The 25,330-nt window shown below is 38.5% G+C and overlaps 1 protein-coding gene across 3 annotated transcripts in view; it reads right to left on the minus strand.

Moving 5' to 3' along the window:
* LOC110213481 (adhesion G-protein coupled receptor F2) overlaps positions 1–25,330 on the minus strand; it is a 66,977-nt gene that overhangs the window by 22,457 nt on the left and 19,190 nt on the right. For all 3 annotated transcript variants that reach the window (XM_020993841.2, XM_020993843.2, XM_020993839.2), the window contains exons 3-5: positions 19,674–19,773; positions 5,459–5,501; positions 3,755–3,903 (exon numbers count right to left, since the gene is read on the minus strand). In XM_020993841.2, coding sequence (XP_020849500.1) covers positions 3,755–3,903; positions 5,459–5,501; positions 19,674–19,745 — 264 coding nt within the window. In that variant the 5' untranslated portion in view covers positions 19,746–19,773. The remainder of the gene's footprint in view (positions 1–3,754; positions 3,904–5,458; positions 5,502–19,673; positions 19,774–25,330) is intronic.

Consider the following 25,330-nt stretch of genomic DNA (forward strand, 5'->3'; position numbering starts at 1 on the left):
ATTTTTGTTTCCACATTGTTTTTTGTACCCGTGTCCTTCTTGCTACTTACAGAGCCCCCACTTGTGGTTCAGACTTTCATGATCTATTGCCTAAACTAGTGCATTTGTATACTATTTGGTCTCCATATTTCATCTCTTCCCTGTCCAATCCATCTTCCACACAATGTTGTTCGGTCATTTCATTCATGTCCAACTCTTTTTGATCCTGTTTGGTGTTTTTTTGGCAGATACTGGAGGGATTCACTGTTTCCTTCTCCAGCTCATTTGACAGATGAGGAAACTGAGGTAAACAGGGTTAAAAGTGTTTTGTCCAAAGTCACATAGCTAGCAAAGATACTGGAGGGGTTTGCCTTTTTCTTCTCCATCCACACAGTTATATCCTAAAAAGCACATCTCTGACCAATTCATATCCCTATTCAATAAACTCCAGTACCTCCTTATAACATCTAGAATCAAATACAAATTCCTGTTTGACTTTCACAACCCTTCACAGCCTAGCTCCAACCTACCTCTACAGCCTGGCACATTACTCCCCTACCTGCACTCTTTAGTCGAGTGAAACTGTCCTCCTTTTTTTTTCTCACATATAATAGTTTTATCTCTCATCTCTATGGCTTTGTACACATCTTTCTTAATGCCTAGAATGCCTCTTTTCCTCTCTTGTTCCTTTCAAAATTCCACTAAAATATTTACTATGTAAGACCCTTCCTCATTCTTCCAGATCCTAGTACTTTCTCTCCCATTAAATTTATTCAAATTTGTTTGGTATATGGAGGCAGTTAGGTCATAAAGTGGGTAAAGCTCCAGGCCTGGGGTCAGGAAGACCTGACCTCAAATCTGGCCTCAGACTCTTACCAGCTGTGTGACCCTGGGCAAGCCACTTAACCCTGTTTGCCTCCTTTTCCTCATCTGTAAAATGAGCTGGAGAAGGAGATGGCAAACCACTCCAGTATCTTTGCCAAGAAAACCCCAAATGGGGTCATGAAGAACCAGACACAGCTGAACAACAACAACAAAACTTATAGCATTTGAAATTTCAAAGAGACTTTCACAATTCATGTTATTTGGCATGCTAGACCTAAGAAGGCCTCTCATGAGTACAGGGCAATTCTGGGAGGCAGCTAAGTGGCTCAGTGGATAGAGTTTGGGGCCTGGAACCAGGAAGACCTGAGTTCAAATCTGGCCTCAGACACTTAGTAGCTTTATGATCCTGGCCAAGCCACTTAACCTCTCTTTGCCTTAATCTGCTGGAGAAGGAAATAGCAAACCATTCCGGTATCTTTGCCAAGAAATCCCCAGTGGGATCAGAAAGAGTTGGACTCAGTTGAAACAATTCAACAACAACAAAACTAGAGCATTATCACAGAAAGAAAAAAAAATTATTTTCCACAATCTACTGGACAGAACCTAAATATGCAATTGGACTTGTGATTTCATAAATTTGGAAGTTCCTTTCAATGAGATCATACACAACCAACCCACGCCTACCCATTGGTGCAACTTTTGTGTATGTTGTCCCATAAACTTGCTACAGGGAAAATGGAAGCCCTTCTACGTTTTGTCCAGGCATTTCAAAGTTACCAGTGGAACACTCAGGGTGTCCACCTATACCACCCTTTGTATATAACCAGCTCATTTTCTCTTCTTGTACTTTTCCTTGATGACACTTTGTATTTCTGATCTTTATAATTCCTCAAATTATGTGCTGCCTTTTCAGCATTTGTTCATTCACAATGCTGTGTGATGTTCATTTTTTTGATTCTTCAGAGACTACATCAAATTGGGACCCATAAAAATTTAAAACAACATTTTGGATAGGTGTTGCCATACCAAATGCTCACAATCTCCAAAGTACGCAGAACGAAGAGCTCTTAAAATTCTTCTGCTAGAAAAATAATCAAAACCATGTGGGAACAGGAGGAAGCACATGTTATCCTTTTCATCCTTTCTATGGCTCAAGTCCTCCCAAAGGTGATTTCAATGAGCCTAGAGAAGATGGATTTACATCCCAAAACTTTTAATCAATTACAAAAGATCATTCTATTTGCCTGCACAATTGTCCACAGAACATGAAATATAAAAGAACAATGTCAGGAGAGTGACTTGGGATAAGACCATTTCTCTCTGAACTCCATTGAAAAAGATGAAATGAATGAGAGAATAATAATCACTGACATTTATATGGCGAAAGTTTTCAAAGTACTCTATATACATTGTGTCATTGATTCCAGAGGGGCATTCAAATCTATGTCTCCTACCTCTATGCCCACTGGAATGGCCATTAGAACATGTACTTGAAAGAAGGTATGTAATCTTACTGGGACAGTCAGGAGAGGAACTTGTCTAAGACTATAGCAAATAAAGTGCAGGCGAGTAAGGAAGGGAAGAGAAAGAGGAGGGAACAAATAATTATTAGGTGCCTACTATGTGCCAAGTGGAGGCAGCAAAGTGGCTCAGTGGATAGAGTGTTGGGCCTGGAATCAGGAAGACCTGAGTTCAAATCTGGAATCAGACACTTACTAGCTATATGACCCTGGGCAATTCACTTAACCTCTGTTTGCCTTAATCCACTGGAGAAAGAAATGGCAAAACACTCTGGTATCTTTGCCAAGAAAACCCCAAGAGTAGTATTGGCATGATCATTGGGTCACAGAGAGTCAGACAGGACTGAACAGCTAAGCAACAAATGTGCCAAGCACTATGCTAAGAGCTTAATATCTCATTTGATCCTCCCAGCTCTGGGAGTTAAGTACCATTATTATCACCATTTTACAATGGAAGAGATTGAGGCAGATAGAGGTCACACTGCTACTAAGTATCTGAGGCTGTATTTTAACTGAGATCTTCCCAAGAGCACACTATCTAGTTCATACACCTAGGGGATGTGGCTATCATACAACAAAAAATGAACAACATCTTAGTGAAGAAATCATGTGAGGCAACCATCTTCTTGCCATCACTTCCTGCTTCCCTTTGTGTGTTCTCCCTGACTTTGGACCACCATTACAAACTCCTTTGATTTCAACGCTTGCCTAACCCTTGAGTTTGGTTGGTTACCCTGTGCATTCTTCTTGATTTGGCCAAGCTTTCTGTTAAGTCTTTCTGAGCATGAATTATATCCTAACCTTCCCCCTCAGGAGAGTTCTTTCCCTTATGACCCCTCATCACCGACCAGCTAAACTTCATCTTCTCCCTAGGGGTCAGAGACAGACATTCAACAAAACTAGGTAAAACATTTGTGGGAAAGAGGCGGGTAAAACAAGAAAAGAGAAAATAATGAAAATTTGAGTTTATAATACTTATACAGAATGTTGGTGGAAATACAGGGTGTCCCAAAAGCCTTAGTGGAGTATTAAACTGTATTTTGCTTTGTGGGGGAACAGATTCTTTCCCTGTAGCTCATTCAAAGCCCAGACTGTCTTTTACTGCTAAAACAACACAGGTATCTTTCTGGAGAAATAAAGGAAGGGATATAAGCCCCTTTCATGACTATTATTCTATTCTATTCACCTCCACAAAACTTTGGTTACATGGAGGAGGGAAAATTGTTTGTTATCTAAAAAGTTAACCAAAATTGTTAACCAGGTAAACTGTGTGAAAAGACAAAGGCTAATCTTAAGTATTATGAGTCAAGGCCATTCAGGCTCTTTCCCTCTTATTCAGACAATACCATGTGACTCATTTAGGGAGGGTACTCATCACAGCCAACCTGTAATTAAAAAAAAAACCTATTCCACAAGAGCAAGAATATTACCTCAAAAATAGTGAGGACGTTAAGTGTTCGGCAAGTATCTGTGGATTTCCTCCATTCTTTATTCCTGCATAGAAACCCTATGTTCCCCTCCAGCCCTGAAGCACAGGCCTGAAAGCAGCATGAATTTTCAACACAGGGAACTTCACAATCTGTTGGGACAAGAAAAGGGAAGAGTGTCATCAAGAAGAGACCAAAGATTTAGATCTACTTACAAATAGGGAATAAACATATATATATATAGGCCTACTACCTATCAGGCACTGTGCTAAGCACTTTTACAATTGTTTCTTCAGTTAATCCTCAAAACAACCCGGAAGGTAGAAGCAATTATTATCCCCATTTTATAGGTGAGGAAACTGATGCAGAGAAAGGATAAGTGACTTGTCCAGGGTCACACAGCTAATAAGTATCTCAGGCCAGATTTGAACTTAGGTCTTCCTGACTCCAGTTCTACTGTCTACTTTGCCACTAGCTGCCTAAGTTATGTGACCTTGGATGAGACACTTCATTTCTCTGGGTCTCTAAAATGAGGAGATGGGACTAAGGTCTCTTCCAGCTCTGAAATTCTATATTGGGCTATAAAGAGAGAGTTACAATTCTTACCTGTTGTATTTCATTCATTTGGACTCTGATCATTCATGATGAAGAAATGACTCCTGATGAAGAGTGGATGAGCAAAGGAGGAGGAAGAAGCAGCCTGGGGCCATAAAAGAGGAGTCTGGGTATGCATACTCAAGGATATGACCACCCTTAGGCATCATTGGATATTATATCCACTAAAGTGTGTAGGATACAGCAAGGCACCCCAGTAAAGTACAGAAGATCTATATTCAAAGGAATGGAACTTCCAGACACTTCCAGCTGCCCTTATAGGGTACATTGATTGCTTGGATGGGTAGGAGAATGAAAAAGTTGAGAACTCCACGTAGTCATGGAAGTAGAGTTCCAGCCGGTGTCATGATGGTAAATGTTTATCAGCCAACTCTCAGAAAATATATACGTACAACACACTTTTAAGCTGAATCTATGTTAGTAACATTTTCTCCAATACTTTCTTAAGTCTAGATAATCTACAATATAATAGAGCAAGCCCTGATCTGTATCATTCGAGATCTCCAAGACATAAATACTCATACTAAAAATGCAACAATTGGCTCTCATGAACTGGTTGGCTCCAGCACATCTCTGGTCCTAGCTGAGGGGATGCCCCAAATCATAGAGTTTGGAGCTCAAAGGGACTTCACCAGGTATGACTCCCTCATTTTATAGATAAGGAAACTGAGAGCCAGAGAGACAAAAATGATTCTCTCAGGTCACATAGGTAGTAGCATTGCCAAGATTCTCACCCACACTTTCTAATTTAAAAACCTAGTTCATACCTTCTCCAGCCTGCCTGTCACCCAGAGTCCACCAGATACTTCAAGGGCCAAGCAGGAGCAGATGCTACAGGAAGTACTTCCCTGCCTTCAACCTTCCTGACAGTTCCCCATTCCCTTTTTCCCCTCCTGGCTAGACATTGGCTCTTCCACGAGAGGAAATCCTAAGTGTTTCTCTCTACTCTGACCTTGGGAGCTGGAGGGTACCTCAAGTCTATATGCCCACTCATATCACTTGGATGAACCAGGAGGCATCAACTACAAGCCTTTCAGCAAAATGGACTTACTATCTGCCTTGACAATTAATCAATAATTTCAGTTAGCATACCTTGTGTTCTGCCAGTCACCTGTACCCTGTCTTTATTGACACCCTAAAGGAAAAAAAGAAATCAGAGATAGAGTTAAAATCACATTATTTTAAAAGGCAACTGGATGTTTAACTCTAGGCATAAAGCAAAATTACTTCTAACTGCTGTTAGTTTTATGGAGTGGTCTTCCATGGCACTGAAAAAATGAGACGTGGCCACTGTGACCAGATGCTCTTTCTTTCCTTTCTAAAATCCACTGCTTTCCAACGCAGAATAGTGTGGTGGAATGGACATTGGTCTTGGAGTCATAGAATCCCAGAATCAAAGGAGCCAAAAAGTGGAATGAAACTGAGAAGCCACCTAGTCCAATTCCTTCTACAACTTCCTCTGACAAGTGGTGGCCATGCCTCTGCATCAATGCCTCTAATGAAAATAATATAGCTAATATTAGTAGCTAGTTAGCATTTATATAGTACTTTCAGGTTTGCAAAGTACTTCACAAATATCTTATTTTATCTTCATGACAACCCTGGGAAGTAAGTATCACCATCATTATCATCATTATCATCATCATCATCATCATCATCATCATCATCATCTCCATTTTCCAGATGAAGAAACTGAGACAGAGACTAAGTGACTTGCCACTGGTAGATCATACATCAAGTATGTACGTGTCTGAAGCTAGATTTGAACTCAAGCCATCCTGATTCCAGGTCCAGTACTTTATCCACTGTGACACCTGACTGCCATAATGAAAGGGAACTCATTAACTCCTAGGCAGCATATTCCATTTGGGGTAGCTCTATTTGTTAGAAGTTTTTGTTTTCATTTTTTTCTGGACAGCCAGCTTAAATCTGCCCCTCCACAACTTTCAACCATTGTTTCCAGTTCTGCCCTGTGGGACCAAGTAGAACTAATGTAATTTCTCTCTCACATGAATACATCCTTTTGAGTCTTCCCCTTTGCTCCGGGACCAAGTAGAACTAATATAATTTCTCTCTCACATGAATACATCCTTTTGAGTCTTCTCTTCCCCTTTGCTCCTCTCTTCCCTTTTACCTTCTCTTTATATCCCTAGTTTCTTCAACTAATCTCCCAGCTGATAGTATGGTTGTTGTTCAGTTGTTTTTCAGTCATGTCCAACTCTTTGTGATCCCATCTGGGGTTTTCTTGGCAATGATAATGGAATGATTTGTCATTTCCTTCTCCACCAGCTGATAGTGCCTCCCACTTAAAAATACCTTGTATTTAGTTGATATATATTCTATATATGTGTATATGTTGTACACTTCTATCTGTATGTGTTGTTTCCCCGATAGAGTGTAAGATCCACGAAGACAAGGACCATTTAATCCACTTTTTTTTATACCTAGTATATAGCTTTCAGTACTGTAAGTATTTTAAAAATGCTTAATTGATTAATTGATTGATTGATTAGTTATGGAATATCCTTGATTGTTTTCTTGTCATCTTGGTTACTGAACATGCCTCAGTTCATCTGTATGTTTCCTGATGTATAATGTTGAACACAGTAGCCCAAATGTGGTCCACTGATGGCAGCAGACAGCAGAATTCTTAAGTCCAACATTCTTCCCTTTACATCTCTCATCATGGCCAAGGACAACATTAGCTATTTTGGCCTGTCATATCATACTGTTGACATATGTTGAACTTGCAAAATACTAAGCTCATAGGTTATTTTCAGAATTCTTGTCAAAAATATACTTATCCATAAGAGTTGATACTTGGAAAACAAGTATAGAACTTGACATTCATCCCTATTCATTTTCATTTTATTGGACTTATTCTCCCACTCTATCCTCTTGAAATCCTTTTGGAACCAGACTGCTACCTAATTATATTAACTATACCACTAATACTTTGTGTTACTCTCAACTTTCATACACATACCTTCTATGTTTTTATAGGTCATTGATTAAAATTCTGGACAACATGGGTCCAAGGAGAGGTCCCTAAAGTACCCCTCAAGAGAAAGAACTTCTTCCACATTGACAATGACTGAATAATAGCTACTATTCTGTTCTGGTCTTTCAACTAGTTCCTAAATCACTTATTATGATCTATCTGGACCATTTCTCTCCATCTTTTCAACAAACACAGCACATGAGATTTTTGTCAAATGCTTTACTAAAATTTTAGTATGCTACATATGCAGCAGTTCCTTCATCTACCCATCTACTCACTATGCCAAAAAAAAAAAATCAGATTGGTTTGAGATGACCTATTCATAATGAAGTCATGCTGGCTTTTAATGCTTACCATTTCATATACTGTTCCGTTAATGATGTGTTTTATAGTTTTACCACAATTAGAAGCCAAACTCACTGGTCCATAATTTGCAGGATCTATTTTATTCCCTTTTTGAAAATGGAACAGTATTTGCCTTTCTCCAGTCCTGAGGAACCTCTCCCATTCTCCATAATCTTCCAAAGTTCGATGACACCATCTCAGCAATCACACCTGCCAGTTTTTCAGTCACCTTGGAAAGTGGTCTATAAAATTTTTTTGAACACATACCCCTATTATAAAACATTTTGGAGAACACATTGCAAATAAATGTATATTTATTCATTTATAAATTATGTTCATGTGCTATTGATCTGCTATATTATATACATTAAAACATATATTAAAATGAGCATTTTAAAAGAATAATATGTTGTTTGTCCTTCATGTTCAAAGAGACCAATGACATCATGGGTGATGTTCTGATTTGTACATTAATTGGATTTAAGTGATGTAGAGTTGCACAAAGTCATCAGCCTCACTCTCTCTTCCTGAGGCATTGAAGTCCAGTGGTAAGGCAAAAAACAGGATGACTGGACTGGAGATGGCTAAGTGGATGACCTTGGCATCTTCAATGTCTGATCAAGCTCTAAGTTCTCCACAGCACCTGCTTCAAGACTCCTTCACAGCCATTGGAAGAAATTGTTCTCATCCACCATTCCTCTGATGCTTGGGGTAGTTTTCCTATCTCACTGACAAGTTTGAGGCCTATGGTTACCTTCAACCTGGTTTAGCCCATCTGCTGAGACAGTTTACCAGGGTGTAGCCACTGTTCATGCTACAGCTTTTTGAGAGAGTTGGGTGAAATCAGGTGAACATCAAAGGTAGATAAGGAGCCATGAGAAGGGCTCAGCCACCCCTCACACCTGAGGTGCTAGTCCTCCTAAACACCCGAAACATGCCAAAAGAATAAGATAAAGATGAAATGAATGATAGTTTTTCACTAATTCTATTTTGGCAACCAAAAGGAGGACCTGGGTTTAAATCCCAACTCTGATACTTATTAGTTGTGCAACCCTGGATAAATCCCTCAAGCCTCAGTTTCCTTACCTATAAAATGGGGATTGGGGCAGCTAGGTGGCACAGTGCGATAGAGCACCAGCCCTGAAGTCAGGAGGAACTCAGTTCAAATAGGGCCTCAGACCAAACACTTGACACTTACTAGCTGTGTGACCCTGGGCAAATCACTTAACTCTAATTGCCTAAAAAAAAAAAATGAGGATAAAAATACTTATGGTGTCTAACTCACAAGATTGCTGTGATGGAAATGCTTTGTAAATCTTAAAGCCTCATAGAAATGTAAACAGTTGCTATTATTCAATTCAACTATTTGTTTTCAACAAACTGGTCCACTCTGTGTTTTCAACATACTGTATTCATTCCATCTTCTATATTTTTGCTTATAACATTTTCCCTCCTTTAATACCTTTCATTGACATCTGTTCTTACTGTTTCCACACTTTCTGCTAATTTCTTAACCCTTTGTATTCTGGCTTCTAGCCCCACAACTCAGCTGAAACTCTTCTGTCCAAGGTTCCTAATCTACTCATTAACTTCTGAATCTAATGGGTTTTTTTGATTTACCAGTCTTCATTGTCCTCCATATCTTAACACTACTGATCACCCTCTTCTCCAGGACACTTCATTTTTTCCCCCTCTCCTGTGCTACTGCCCTCTACTAGTTCACCTCCTATAAATCTGTCTACTTTGCCCAATCATCAACTTCTCTCCACCCTGCAAACTCTGCCCTGTGACCTCTTCTCTTCTCTATTTGCTCTCTTCAGGACAGCGGCAGCAGACACAGATTCAAGTATAGTATCTGGCTATATGATTCATATTTCTACATATCTAGCCCTTACCTCTCTCCTAAACATTAGTTTTGTGTTGTCAACTACTTGCTGGACAGCTCTGCCTCAATGTGCTGTCACCATCACAAAATTAATATATCCAAAATGGAGTTCATTATCTTCCCCATCAAACCCACCTCTCCTCCAGACTTCCCATTTCAAATGAATGCATTGAATGTCAGTCTCTGTAACTTCCACATAATCTCTAGCTCTTATCCCCTTCATCCCTCATCAAATCAGGTGCCAGGTCTCTTGATTTTACTTCTATAACAAATCTCACATCCATCCCTGCTCTCCATTCATGAGGACACTATTGTAATAGGCTCTTATTTAGTCATCCTGCTTCCAATCCCTCAAACCAACTTCCGTGCAGCTACCAAAATCATCTTCCTGGGGGCAGCTAGGTGGTGCAGTAGATAGAGCACCAGCCCTGGATTCAGGAGGACCTGAGTTCAAATCCGGCCTCAGATACAACACTTACTAGCTGTGTGACCCTAGGCAAGTCACTTAACCCCATTGCCTAGCCAAAAATAAATAAATAAATGAAACAAAATCATCTTCCTAAGATACAAGACTGCCCAAGCCACTTTGCTCTTCAAAAATCTTCCATGGTTTCCCATTGTCTCCAGGATAAAATGAAAACTTCTTAGCCTGTGGCATTGAAACCTTTCCATAATCTGGTACCTATCTACCTTTTTATATTTATTTCTTATTACTCCCTTCCAAAAATTTGGCGTTCCAGCCAAACTGAGCTACAAGCTCTTTTTCCCAAACTTGGAATCCCATCTTCCATCTTCATGATTAAACAAGTGTTTGGAGTGGACCCTCTGCCTCTCAGACACCTCACCTTCACTCAAGACTATGCTTAGATGTCATCTCCTACACGAAACCTTCCCAGATAGCCCCAGCTGTTAGTGCTCTCTCCTTCCTTCAAATTATCTTCTATTTAATTATCTCTATATGTGATGTAATTTTATTTTTTGTATCCTGAACTTAACAAACACCACATAAATGAAAATTTCCACATATAAAGTAGAACAGAAAAGGAGGATAGTATGTGTGCTCCATTAGGGTATGAACTTCTTGAGGAGAAACTTTTTTTGCCTTCTTAATCCCAACACTTTGCACAATGTCTGTCACATAGCATTTAATAAATAAGTGAATATATACAATTACATATAAATATAATTATATATTAAACACATACTTACATATGAATATAAATATATTAAATATATAAATATAGTATTATATGTAAGTATATTAAACAATTAATACATAAATATATTAAATATAAATATAAAATAAATAAGTCATTAATAAGTGACTGATTAACATACAAATCACTTTTTCTTTTAAGTATATATATATATGTATACATATATATATATATAATCAGTCAACAAACATTTATTAAAAACCTACTGTGTGTCAGGCACTGTGCTAAGTGCTGGGGATATAAAAAAAAAGACAAAACATAGTCCCTGCCCTCAAAGAGCTCACAGTCTAATGGGGGAAACAACAAGCAAATACATACATGAAAACAAGTCATATGGTCGTATGCAGGATAAATAGAAAATAATTAAAAGATAGAGGTACTAGAATTAAGAGGAGTTGAGAAAGACTTCTTATAGAATACAAGATTTTAGGAAGCCAAGGAAATCAGTAAGTAGAGATGAAGTGGGAGAGTGTTCCATGGAATACGAGGACAGCCAGGGAAAATGCCTGTAGTCAAGAGATGGAATGTCTTATTCTTGGAACAGAAAGGAGACCAGTATCACTGGATTGAAGAGTACATGGCAGGAAGTAAGGTATAAGATAACTGGAAAGGTGGAAGGAGCTAGGTTGTGAAGGATTTTCAATGCCAAACAACAAATATTGTTTTTGATGATAGAGGCAATGAGGGGCCATAGGAGTTTATTGAGTAGGAACCTGAACTTTAGGCAAATCAGTTTGGTGGATGAATGGAAGATGAATTGGGATGAGAAAGACTTGAAACAGTCAGACCCACCAGGTGTATGTATGTATGTACATGTGTATGCATGAGCGCATGTATATATATGCACACATATATACATATACATATACATATATATATATATATATATGTATATGCATACATATAGATATTTCTAGTGTCCCAAAAGTCTTAGTCCAGTTTTAAGCTTTAATGACTTCAGAAGTATAAATACTACAAAATAACAAAAAAAAAAAGCTTGAAAGGTTAATTAAATTTCTAAGATATTGCTATATTTCTCATCAAAATTTAACCTAAACACTATCTTAGGCTAGTCGTCACTCTAGTTGATTTCTAAACTTTATGAAAACTTTCATCAGCTGCTGCTCAGAGACTTAAAAGAATTGCATCTGTAATCCTACTCTTGAGATCATCCAAAGAATGAGGTTTTAATGCATACATCAGAGTTCTTAATGTGGCTTCACAAGAAAAAGTCTAATAGAGATAGATCTGGTGAACAAAGTGACCAGGAAAAAGGACATCCTCTACCAAGTGTCTTACATAAAATGTCACAGATGTAATACATAAACATACAAGAAATTTAAATGAATTGCATTTACATTCCTGAAGTTATTAATTCTTTAAACTGTACTAAGGACTTTTGGGATACTTACAAAGCTGTCTTGTTTTTCTGAGTTTCTTTTTGGCCACCCTCTGTTGTCTTCTGTATATTTCTAAAATTCTTCAATGATTCTCTTTTTTTTTTTTTGCCTATCCTCTCAGTCCCTCTTCCTGCTCCAAAATGAAAGGGAAGTGGGGGGAGGGAGGGAAGGAGGAAGGAAGGAAGGAATAGAGGGAGGGAGGAAAACAAAATTTTTGTAACAAATATTTACAGTTAAATCAAATTCCCACATTGACCGTGCCCGAAAATACATATGAAGTATGTGGTATAAAGGATGTCATCAAAGAAATGTAGGATCAAAAAAAATGGACCCATTCCATGGTGGGATCAAGGGATAGCCTGACTGCTTCATTGATAATCTTATTGTATCAAGACAATGGAAAAAAGGCCTACAGAAATAGTGGGTAGACTACCTGTAATGAATTCTAGAAGAGATATCCAGAAGAGTAGCACTAGATACACAGGCATGGAGGGTTATAATCAGCATCACTGGAGAGAATATTTGACATGGTCAGACTTGCACTTTCAGAAAATCCCTTTGGCAGATGAGTGGAAGATGAATTGGAGTAGGGAAACACTTAAGGCTGGGAACTAATTAGGAGGCTATTGCAATTATGGCAGATGAGAGATGACCAGGGCCTAAATCAGGGTAGTAACCCTATAAGTAGAAGGAACAGGACAGGTGCAAGAGATATTATAGATACAGAAATTACAAGACTTGACAAATTGTGAGTAGAGGATGATTTGAGGGTGACTGAAAAGGTAGTGTTGCCCTCTAATAAATATGTCTGCAAGAGGGGTGGGTGTTAAGGGAAAGATAACATAATGAGATCTGTCATATAGATCACTGCAAATCATAATGAGTTCATCATTGCTTTTCCTGGATGACTCTCTCTGTTCCAGAAAAAAAAAAATAATGAAAAGGGAGAGAGTAGCTCTTAACTAGCCACTGCTCTTAACTAGCCACTGGTCTTGAGCAAGGTGACAGAATCCAGGTGTCTGCCACATGTGACACTAGGAAGTGGGAGGAGGGAGGAGAAGAAAGAATTATGTCTTCTTGATTCATGGTCAGGCAGGATTAGGTTATAACCATATTGATGGGCCCACAAATGGTAAAGCTAGAGGTGGGAGAGGGTAAAGTGGGGAGTATTGAATAATTATGGGTGAAATGGATAGTGCAGTTATTTTGGAGACAAGCTTATAATTGACTATTATGAAAGAAAGGTGAGATATAATCCATCTTTCTACTCTCCTATTAGCTGACCATGCACCTCTAGGGGTCATACCACAGCCGCCTGGGGATCAGGTTATGACCCTTTAGGGATACGTGGTCTCTACTTTGGAGAACACTGTTTAATCAGACACCAGTCTGTATTGTTATTTAAACATCTAGCTATGGAATATCCAATATAGTGTGCTTTTTAAAAAAATCAAATTAACCAAAGGTTTATCTATTTTATTGTTTATTTCAAAGTTTTCTTACTTTCAATTTTATTAATATCTCCTTTGATTTTCAGAATTTCTAATTTGGTGTTTAATTGGGGATTTTTATTTTGTTCTTTTTCTAGCTTTCTTAGTTGCATGCCCAATTCATTGATCTGCTCTTTCTCTATTTTATTCACGTAAGCATTTAAACTATTCTTTAATTCTATTTTATTTTATTGTTTATTATATATTTATAAATATAAAAAGGTATCTGTCTATTTTATTCATGTAAGCATTTTAAAAAAATTTATTCATGTAAGCATTGCTTTGGCTGCATCCCACAAATTTTGGCATGCATCTAATAGAGTCTGACATGAGATAGCATCAGGAAAAACAACTGTGTATGCTCTGAGTACTGGGCCCTTTTTGGCCAGATCCCACCCCCATTTTACAAACAATATTTTAAACTTCTTGAGGATAATATCATCCTTTCCAACTTCTTTATCTTACCTTCTGGCCCCCTAAAGGCATAAGGCACAACAGAAGCCAGAGCCACAAAACAGAACCCCTAATATTGTTTGTTACTGTTGAATGAATGAATGAATCCTAATTTCTGTGTATATGATTAGGGTCCACCAGGGGCTGAGGGAGGCATTTATGTATATGGCTACTTCACACTTCACCCTCTCCCCATTTCTCTTGGAGGTAAGACTAAGCATTCCAAATGTTTCTTCTTCCTAATGAGGGCTTGAGGATCTTCCCTAAGCCCTGAAATATTATGTTCAGGATCTGGCATCATATTTCAAAAAGGATAATGTCAAGCTGGACTGCATCACAAAGATGATGACCAAGGCGATGAGGAGACCAGAGACCATGCTAAATGAGGATCTTCTGAAGAACCTGTGATATTTAGTCTGGAGAGAAGGCCTAGATGGAACATGATAGCTTGTCACATGTAAAAATAATTAGACTTGTTCCATCTGATTCCAGAGCAGCAACAAGTATAAGTTGTGTGTTGCTGGGAGGCAGATTTAGGCTTTCTATAAGGAAAAATTTCCTAATAATTAGAGCTTTCCAAATGCAGAATGGGGTATCTTAGGAGGTAGAGGGGTCTTCCTCAATGGAAATTTTTTGATCAGAAGTTGAGTGATCCATGCCAGGGATATTATAGATGTTATACCCTGTTGAAGTACTGGTTGGACTGGATGACCTCTAAGATGCCTTTTAGCTCTCTATTAAGTATTTGGGGTCTGCAACAGATTGACAAAGTTGACTTTTTTTTAAAAGGAAAAAGACAAATGCTGGAGGGGCTATGGGAAAACAGGCACATTAATGCACTGTTGGAGCTATGAATTGGTCCAGCTATTCTAGAAAACAAACTGGAACTATTCCTAAAATTTACTGAACTGTGCATATCCTTAGACCAAGTGATGGATCTGAGAAAAAGGAAAAGCACCTATATGTATAAAATTATTTATAGCAGCTCTTTCTGTTTTAACAAGGAACTGGAAACAAAGGGTGCCCATCAAATTGGGTAATGACTGAACAAATTATGGTATTTGTAATGGAATGGAATATTATTGTAATGAAAGAATTGGCAAAAGAGACAATTTCAGAGTAACCTGGGTCAACAGGTATAAACTGATGCAGAGTCAAAGGAGCAGAACCAGGAGAACAATTTGTATAATAACTGCATCATTGCAAAGACAAAACAATTTGAAAGGTCTACAAATTCAGATCAACGCAATGACCAGTCACAATTCCAAGGCTGATGATTAAGCAAGCTAATTACCTTCTGACAGAAAAGTGATGAAGACAGGGTACAAAATAAGATATATATTTTTGGATGGGCAACATGAAGATTTTTTTTCTTTTTTTGATCCTGTTACAAAGGTTTTGTTTTTCTCTTTTTTTCCAGTGGAGGTAGAGTTAGGAAGGCAAGAAAATAACTTTTTCTTAATTGGAAAATAAAATGAAATTTGAAATTAGTGTAGTTATAACCTAACCATGCCTGACCATGAACTGAGAAGACAAAACTCTGTCATCCTCACCACCCCCCATCCCCACCCCTCCCACACCCATATAGATCACTTCACACATGTAGCAGACACCTGGGTTCTAGGATCCTGCTTGAGAGCAATGGTTAGGAAGAGCTCCCCTTCCCCTTTTCATTTTTTTTTTCTGGGACAGAGAAAGTCATCCAGAATGAACAAACCACATTTTGCCGTGATCTGTATGACAGATCTCATTATATTATCTTTCCTTCAAGACCTACCAAAAAAATAAAATAAGTTTCAGGATCTATCCAGAACTAAGAGGGTATTACATAAATGCTTAATTACAGTTGTACTCACTGTCTTCAGGTTGCTAATTTTAGGCCCCATTTATTTATCCATCTTACTAACATTTTAATGGTGAAAACATTGTGGACATAAAAGGTCAGGAAAGAGCTGGAATTCTGGACCCCACACTGATGACTGCTCTGAAAACACCAAAGCTCCAGCATTCCAAAATGTCAGCTTGGTAAACCTCCACGGGAGCTGCTGGTTTAGATGTGGCAGGAAAAGCAGAGCTTTGGGAGAACAAGAAGGAAGACTGGAAATGGTAGGAGATGGGATCTCAGTAAGATCAGCTATCACAACACTAGTTAAGAACTTGTCAAAGTGTCAACACCTTGAATTATACTTGGAATTGAATTAGCATCTGGGATGGTTTATTTAAACAGGTCCCAGGAAGATCACATTGCATAAATCAGGTTCAGTTGTCAGTGGGTGGAGGAAATATGTTGTTTACATATTGATACATAGGAATAGTATCTCATTTAAGGAAGGGGCCTATACTACACCTTTGCCCAGTATGAATACTAGTTTGCTACAGTGGACCACAAGGAAGTCATTACAGATTCTCCCTCCACAATCTAAGCATTATGTTGCCTGATGCTTGTTGTGCTTACAGACTCTTAAACCTTGTTAAACCAGCTGAGCTGCTTTCAGGTAGGGGAGGGAAACTGGTCAGCATCCAGAATCCCTTCTAGTGGAAGGCAAACAACTAGTCCTACCTGGGAATGAGATCTGAAAATTCTCTATGAAAACAACTTCCCACATTTCTACCTTCTTAATGTGAGGTTTTTAGAGATGATTTTACCTCTCCTCCAACCTCTGTGCCAGGATTGGTGACCATAGGTGTAGTTGGTTGAAAGATAATGGTATTAAAGGTGGAAGCAGGGGCTATACCACAGCCACCAGAAGTCAGGAACCATCTATGGTGCATCAAAAAGAAAAGGATGGCTTGGAGGCCAAGGCTCTGGGTTCTAATCCTTGACTAGAGAATTTCTGGGGAAATCATGAGGAATTGCTTTCTAAAACCACTTTTACCACTAGGTGACTTTGGGCAAGTCACTTCCCCTCAATGAGATACTTGGATTGGGTCATCTAGAAAAGTCCTTCCCAGGTCTAAAATGCTATAACTATTATCTCTAATGTGGTTTGGTTTTGTTACCTAAATGAGAAATTATTATTTCTGTTAATAAAAAAATGTTATAGTTAACTAAAATAACTTTCACTCCTGAAGCAGCTGTCAGTAATTTATTGACTATCTCCTGGATCACCTGCACCCTTATGAATAGTTAAAGAGGTGTGATTATCCCTAATTTGCCTAATGAGGGCCTGGCTAAGAAAGAATACAATAAAACGGCTAATAATAGAAAAAAAATGTGTTCCCTCAACCGAAAACAGAACCAAGGTTGTGAATGGGGGAGCTGGAATGAGGGATACGTGGGAAATAAATGTGATATAAAAACAAAAGGACTATAAAAATATATTTAAAAAATAGAATTCAGGGAATCTGGCTTCTCTGTATACATTCTGGCTTCCATAAGTCTCACTACTTGATGAAAATTACAAGTTTCAAAATACGTTCCTATAAGGGAAAACGCTCATAGTCAACTCTCAATTAACCAAAGATTTATACTCTAGTTTGTGAATCATCTGTGTTTTGAGTTTATCCTTTCACTACATCTTTTAATCATTTGACTGCTTATTATTTCTCCATCAGAAGATGGAGGAAAGAAAGGAGTAGAGATGCGCCTCCCCCAACTAAACACTTCTCAGGTATGTATATATATGTGTGTACATATAGATATACATATGTGTGTGTGTGTGTGTATATATATATATATGTGTGTATATATATATATATATATATATATATATATATGTTATACCGAGAAATTAGCGAGTTGATCATCCAGGCTAATTTTAAATTGTGGACTTTATTAGTGCGTGGCTGCCAGGGGTATTCACATCCAAATCAAGCAGCCCCCATCAGGGGTCGAGCTAGGGTTTATATAGGGAGTATACAGGACAGGGAGGGGGATGGATCTTTGAAGTCTGGCAAGAGGAAGAGGTTTTTCTGGGGGTTGGTCAAGGACACCCTTCTCCCTCTGTGTAGATATGATAATGCTCTGCAAACTTTCTTACAATGGAGTTTTCCAGAGATATGATCTGAGGGCTAGGACCTGAGCAGCCAGATAAGGATCTTACTGAGGCCCATGCATGAAGACTGCTAGGCACAGCGTCCTTGGGCTGGGGAGTGTTTGTTAGAGATAGTGTTTCTGAGACTACGGAGGCATTTTTGGGGCAAAAGCATAAGCACAAGTATCCAAGCATCCCATCATTACAGGTCAGGGATCACACCAACCAGACCAGGTGTCCTGGTTTCTGGTATAAACATAATTATCTAAAGCCATTGTATTGCAAGTTTTCTTATCCATTTGCTTTGGAGGTATGGGCTGTGCTTAAGCTATGCAGGAGTACATTTCACTATTGTTTAGATTTAGGAGGAAAGAGGTCTGGGGCAAGATTAAGCAGCAACTTCTGCTTTCCATTGCCTAAAGGGTCCTATTACCTAAATGGTAAAATAATGTTCTGCATTACATATATATGCATATACTTATACATACACATATATATATATATATATATATACATATATATATATATATATATGTTTCCTTTGGTTTTGGGTATTTGTTTGAAACATGGATTTCATTTATCTACACTGATTTCCTTAGTGTATGGATAGAACTGAGAACTACCTATGGATGCAAAAGCTTAGATTTGATTTAATAATAGTTTACCTATTTGGGGGATATGAAGATGGGGAGGGGTAAAGTGAGGGAAAGGAACAAGCATTTATTAAGCACCTACTATATACAAGGCACTGTGCTAAGTGCTTTACAAATATTATGTCCTTTGATCTAAGCAAGTGCTTTACAGTAACAAAACAACTTCATACACATTTGAATCTCACAACAACCTGAGAGTTAGGTAACAGAAATATAATTATAATCCCCATATCAGCTGCCTGAAGTTTAGCTGATAGGCCATAAGGGTAGATCTTAAGGCTCAGGGTAGTATAATGGCTTATCCGAGATCACAAAGCTAAGGAATGGAGACAAATAGTGAGCATTTATAGAGTACTTTAAGATCTGCAAAGTGTTTTGCACTTGTTATCTCATTTGACTCTCAGAATAATCCTGGCTATAATTACCACCATTTTATAGATGAGGAAACTAAGGCAATGAATAGTTAAGTGAATTGCCCAGGGCCACATAGCTAGTAAATGTCAGGCTGCTTTCCAACCAGGGTCTTCCTGATTCCAAGTCCAACACTCCTAGACAGAAATAGAAATAGTAGCACACTAGCAAATGTTTAACAACCAGATCTTCCCCCCAAAAAAAAAGGTAAGTACATACTTTTGAGTTTAATCTGCATTATTAACATTTTCTCTATCATCTTCTTTTGCCTAGACAATCACAGTATCAAGCCTTTATCTGTAGCATTTGACTATATCTAATGTATAAATGCTTTCACTGAAAATTTAACAATAGGCTGTCAAGAGCTGTCCAGCTGGCTCCATCGCACCATCTAAAAGAACCCAGGTTTTTGACTATTAATCCCATATTCTGCTACTGTATTTCTCACCCTCTCTTCTCCTCTCAGGCTTTGACTGACCTGGCAATGAGTTTTGCAGGATTCTGTGGATTGGAGAAACACCAAGCAGGAAAGAAGAATTGCTAAGGACATTGTTTCCACCCAGCTGACTTTCTTGTTTCTGTTAAAAAAAAAAAAAGTCTCTGAGTCACTGCTTTCTGAGCTCTATGCATCTGTGGAAGGAGAGGTTTGTCAAGAACAGATTCTAAACTTCAATGATCCTCCTATTCCCGCCCTCCAAAAAAAGGAATAGAAAAAAAAAAAAGACAGACCAAGCCTAGTTCTTCAGTTCCTCTGGGAGTCTCACTTCAGGAGGAGGCTATATAGAGTTATGTTGGATCAGAAAAACTGACTTCTGCTGGGGATGAGGCAGCCCCCACCCTCACAGCCCTCTGGTGTTTACTCCTGCATGATATCTAAAGCTGGAAACCCTCCAAGGGCAGCTGTTAAGTTGACTGTACTTCAGCTGCCAACCAATTATTAAAAATACCTCAGATTTGGGGGGTGTAAATGACAGTATGTAGGTGAGGATGGGACAGGGAGTATAGCCATATGTAAGTGTCTATCTGCATATGAGTGTTTAGCTAGACTGTGTCTTCTAGACTAAGGCTTCTTAAGCTCAGGTACAGGAGTCCAAGAATTCAGATGCAGAAAAAATTAAATCTTTATTTTCATTAACTTCTAATTGAAATTTAGCATTTCCTTCGATTACGAATGTAAACAAAAAAACATTATTGTGAGAAAGAGTTTATGGGATTCACCAAATTGCCAAAGGGGTCCATGTCATAATAAAGATTGAAGATCTTTGCCCTAATCCAGAGGTTTCCCAAGTGGGTGATACCACCCCCTTTTGGGGGTGCTAGAACAATCCATGGGGGTGATAGTAGCCTCAGGTGCAATTGGGAGGCATTGAATAAAAATAAAGGGGACAGTGGATGCACAAGGAAAGAAGAAAAGATAAGAAAATTTTGAAAAACCATTCATACATGTTTCATCTGCTGTGTAACAGAGTTTCAGGGATGGGAAACCTATGGCCTTAAGGCCACGTGTGGCCCTCTAGGTCCTCAAGTGTGACCCTCTGCCTGAATCCAAACTTCACAGAACAAATGTTCCCCACTCCTGGTTAAAGTCATAATGATTACATTATTTTACAAACAAACACACAAAATACAAGTTCTATCTGATCAGTGGTCAAGTCTGCTGATAGGTCTTAACAAGAAAGTGTTGGCAGGTGAGCATGTCTCTGATTGTTGGGAAGTCCATCATGCATTGGCAGGAATATGTGCATGTAATGACTTGTTTGCAATACGATACTATGCAGTTACATGATGCAATATTGCATCATCAAAATTTCAATGCAGGAAAAAAACACAAATTTACAATAAATTATTAAATGTAACAGGTATCATTTTTTTAAAAAAATGTATGTATTTTTGAAATGACACAAATTTCAAAAAAAAAATTAAAGTGTTAAAGAAAGTAGATTTATAGGGGGCACTGAGTAATTTTTTTTAAAAGGGGGTGGCAGGCCAAATAAGTTTGGGAACTTCTGCTCTATTCTAAATGGCTTTAAGAGCCCATTTTGAACAAAAGGGAAATGGTAACTGCCATTTAACCATTATCCCAGTTTGTGCCTAATTTACTATTTCCTATAAAAAAGAAACGACTAAAGGAAAAAAGACATGATCGCTATTTTCAAACACTTAAAAGGCCAACATTGGAAATAATAAAAGTAACAATGACTAATTACATTCCTATAGCACTTTCAATGTTGTGTGTGTGTCTGTGTGTGTTTTGGTTTTGTTTTGAGACTAGGTCTCCCTATCTTGCCCAGACTGGAAGGATAGCATCCATTCATGGGCCTAGTCCCAACACTGATTGACTTGAATGCTTTAACCTGCTCTGTTTTTTCCAGCTTGGGCTCCTGGGGATCCATCATATTATTGAAGGACTTAATGCAGAATCCAATCTGCTTTAGACCTACTGTAGCTCAGAACTCCCAAATTCAAGCAATCCTTCAGTAGGGAATACAGGCATGAAACACCATGCAAACCAGTGGCTGGTACTTAGTTTTCCAAAACATTTTGTCCATGGAAACCTATGAAGTTGATTCTGAAAATATTATTATCTTCACTTTACAAATGACCGAACTGAGACTCAAAGAGGTTATATCACTTGCCCACACTCACACAGTGAAGAGTACCAGAGGTGGGGCACAAATCCAGGTCTTCAGATTCTAAGACTAATGCTGGCTGACAGAATCATTGGACTTGCTGTTCTTGACCCATGAAAGTAGAACTAGTAATCAGCAGGTAGAGGTTACAAGGCCATAAATTTTAGCTCAGTAGCACAAATTTTAGCTCAAGAAAGAACTTCTTAATAATTACAGCTATCCAAAAGTAGAATGGGCCATGTTCTCGTGAGATAGTGGCTTCCCCATCACCCATATGGATGCTATTGAGAGTATTGATGCTTTAAGAAGAGGTGGGTAGGGGCAGCTAGATGGCACAATGGATAGAGCATCGGCCCTGGAGTCAGGAGGACCTGAGTTCAAATCTGGCCTCAGATACATAATACTCACTAGCTGTGTGACCCTGGGCAAGTCACTTAACCCTGATTGCCTCGCCTAAAAAGGGGAGAGAGAGAGAGAGAGAGAGAGAGAGAGAGAGAGAGATCTTCAGGGTTCCTTCCAATGCTAAGGTTCTGTGCAAATACCTGGAAGTGTCTCCAAGCAAAGCCATATCCTTACAGATAGGTCAAAAAATTTCCTCAGATAATACTGGAAAAACTGGTAATGTGAATGCTGTACCACTGACAATGATATTTCATAGATCATGGATAGAGAAAGGTGTTGCAGGCTCTTTATTTATTATATCATCTATTATATAAAATGCCCCAACTTTCAAAAAAAATGGAAAAGAATAGAATCCACAAACTTTAGACCAGTGAACTTGATTCTAATGGCTGACACAATTCTAGGGCAAATTCTTAAAAATTATTTTGAAAATTATTAATGATAGTATAGAAAAGGAAGCCATAATCACCTAGAGAAGTGTGACTTCATCAAGATCAGGTCATGACAAACTAACTTAATTTCCTTTTTTGACAGAGTTACTAAATTGATCAATTAGAAGAATGCTGTAAATATGGTTTCCCTTGATTTCAGCAAGTATCTGATAAAGTGTTTCATGCTATTCTTGGAGAAAGGATAAAGAGATAGGTACCCAAGGATAGTATGATTGATTAGCCACAATCAAAGAGCAGTTATTAATGGTTCAATGTCAACTTAGAAAGAGGTCTCCAGTGGAGGACCCCAGGGATTCATCATTTTCCCTGTATTGCTTAATAGTTCTATCAATGACTTAGATAAAGTCATAGGTGATGTACTTATTAAAATTGTAGATAACACAAAGCTAAGAAGGATAGCTATCAAAAAGGATGACAGAGTCAGGATCTGAAATGAAATTAACAAGCTAGACCAGGGGTGGAGAACCTGTGGCCTCGAGGCCATGTGTTAATTTCTAGGTCCTCACGTGCGGTCTTTCGACTGAGTCCAATTTTTACAGAACAAATCCTTTTATTAAGGGGATTTATTCTGTGGAGTTTGGATTCAGTCAAAGGGCCTCACTTGAGGACCTAGAGGGCCACATGTGGCCTTGAGGCCTCAGCTTCCCGCCCCTGGGCTAGACTATTAGACAGAATATGATAAGATGAAAAGTAATCAGAATAAAAGGACAGCTAGTGGATAGAGTGCCAGGCCTGGAGTGAGGAAGACTCATCTTCATGAGTTCAAATCTGGCCTCAGACACTTACTAGCTGTGTGACCCTGGGTAAGTCACTTAACTCTGTTTGCCTCAGTTTTCTCATCTATAAAATCAGCTGCAGAAGGAAATGGCAAACCACTCCAGTATCTCTGGCAAGAAAACCCCAAATGGGATCACAGAGAGTGAAACACAACTGCACAACCACCACAAATCGGAATAAATGTGAAATCTTACTTTGTGCTCTAAAATTTGACTGCACAAGTACAAGAGAGGCAAGGTTAGGCAATGGTTCATGTGGGGGAAAAAATCAGGAATAAGAGTGGTTTAGTGTCCTGTAATCTCAACATGAGTCAAAAGAGTGATTTATCAGCCAAAAAACTAAAGGGATCTTAGGCTTTACCAAGAAAAAAACCTAGTTTCTAGAAATAAGGGAATGCTACTTCCATCACCCTCTACCCTCTCAGAACACATCTGGAGAATCACGTTTACTTATTGGTACCATAGTTTAGAAGAGACACAGAGAAGCTAGAAAGTATCCAGAGAAGGGCAACCTAAATGATGAAGGGTGTCTATTTCATGCTATATGAAGAGTGGTTCAAGGAACAATGGATGTTTTGCTTGGATAAAAATTTGATAGTTTTGTTCAAATTTCTGAAGTATTGTCATGTGGAAGAATTTTTTACTATTTCTTCTTGGCCCTAGGGCGCAGAACCAGTAACAATGGGCAGAAGTTGTAAAAAGATATATTTAGGAACTACAATCAGAGCTATTAAAAAAAAAAAGTAGGATGGGTTGCCTCAAGAGATAGTCAATTCCCCTTCACTGGACATCTTCAAGTACAGACTGAATAACCACTTGTCAGGTATTTTATAGGATTCTTTCCTGAGAAGAAATAGGATTAAATGGCTATTGGGATGCCTTCTAACTTTAAAATTCTATGATTCTTGAAGAACTGAAGCCAAGAACCTAAAAAGAAGACTAAAGAAACCTCTATGATCAATTGCATTCATTGGCTGGCTTCTAATTTTTTTTTAACAGGCTGATTTGGGGAGTGGGAATGACAGTTCCATACCCAGAAGAGGACAGCATTGAGAGTATATCCATAGACAGGTTCTCAGGCACAAATTTTTATCATAATTTCTTGCTTGAGATACCAAACCTTTAAGAAAAAAAAATTATTCACCTTTTAGTTGCAAAAGCACTGTATTGGGAATGAAAAAAAAGCCTGTCTTTAAATATGGCCTTTGTTACTATCTTATATGATCTTGGGCAAATCACTTGCCCTCCCTGGGTTTATTTCCTCATTTATAAAGTAAGGAGGCTTGGATTAATAATAATAATAGCTAACATTTATGTAGTGTCTACTATGTGCCAGGCACTGTTCTAAGTTATTATCATCTCATTTGATATATATCATTTGATCCTCAAAACAACCATGAGGGGCAGCTAAGTGGCACAGTGGATAGAGCTCCGGCCTTGGAGTCAGGAGGAAATGAGTTCAAATCCAGCCTCAGACACATAACACTTACTAGCTGTGTGATCCTGGGCAACGCACTTAACCCTATTGCCTAACCAAAAAAAAAAAAACCAACTGTGAGAGGTAGGTGTTATTATTCCCATTTTACATATGAGGAAACTAAGGCAAACAAAGGTTACAAGTTGCCCAGGGTCACAAAGCTAGTAAGTGTCTGAGGACAAATTTGAAGTCAGTTCTTCCTGACTCCAGTCCAGGTGCTCTTTCCACTGCTCCAGGTTTAGATGGTCCTCTGCATCCCTGAAGTCCTTTCCAATTCTAGATCTAAATAAATCAATCAATTAACCAAGCATTTATCACGTGCCTCCCATGTCAAACAATGCACTGGGAATATACATAAAAATTAAAAAAATACTCCCTTCTCTCAAGGAACTTACATT

Source organism: Phascolarctos cinereus, unplaced genomic scaffold, assembly GCF_003287225.1.
Source record: "Phascolarctos cinereus isolate Bilbo 61053 unplaced genomic scaffold, phaCin_HiC Scaffold_5;HRSCAF=322, whole genome shotgun sequence".
Classification (NCBI taxonomy): domain Eukaryota; kingdom Metazoa; phylum Chordata; class Mammalia; order Diprotodontia; family Phascolarctidae; genus Phascolarctos; species Phascolarctos cinereus.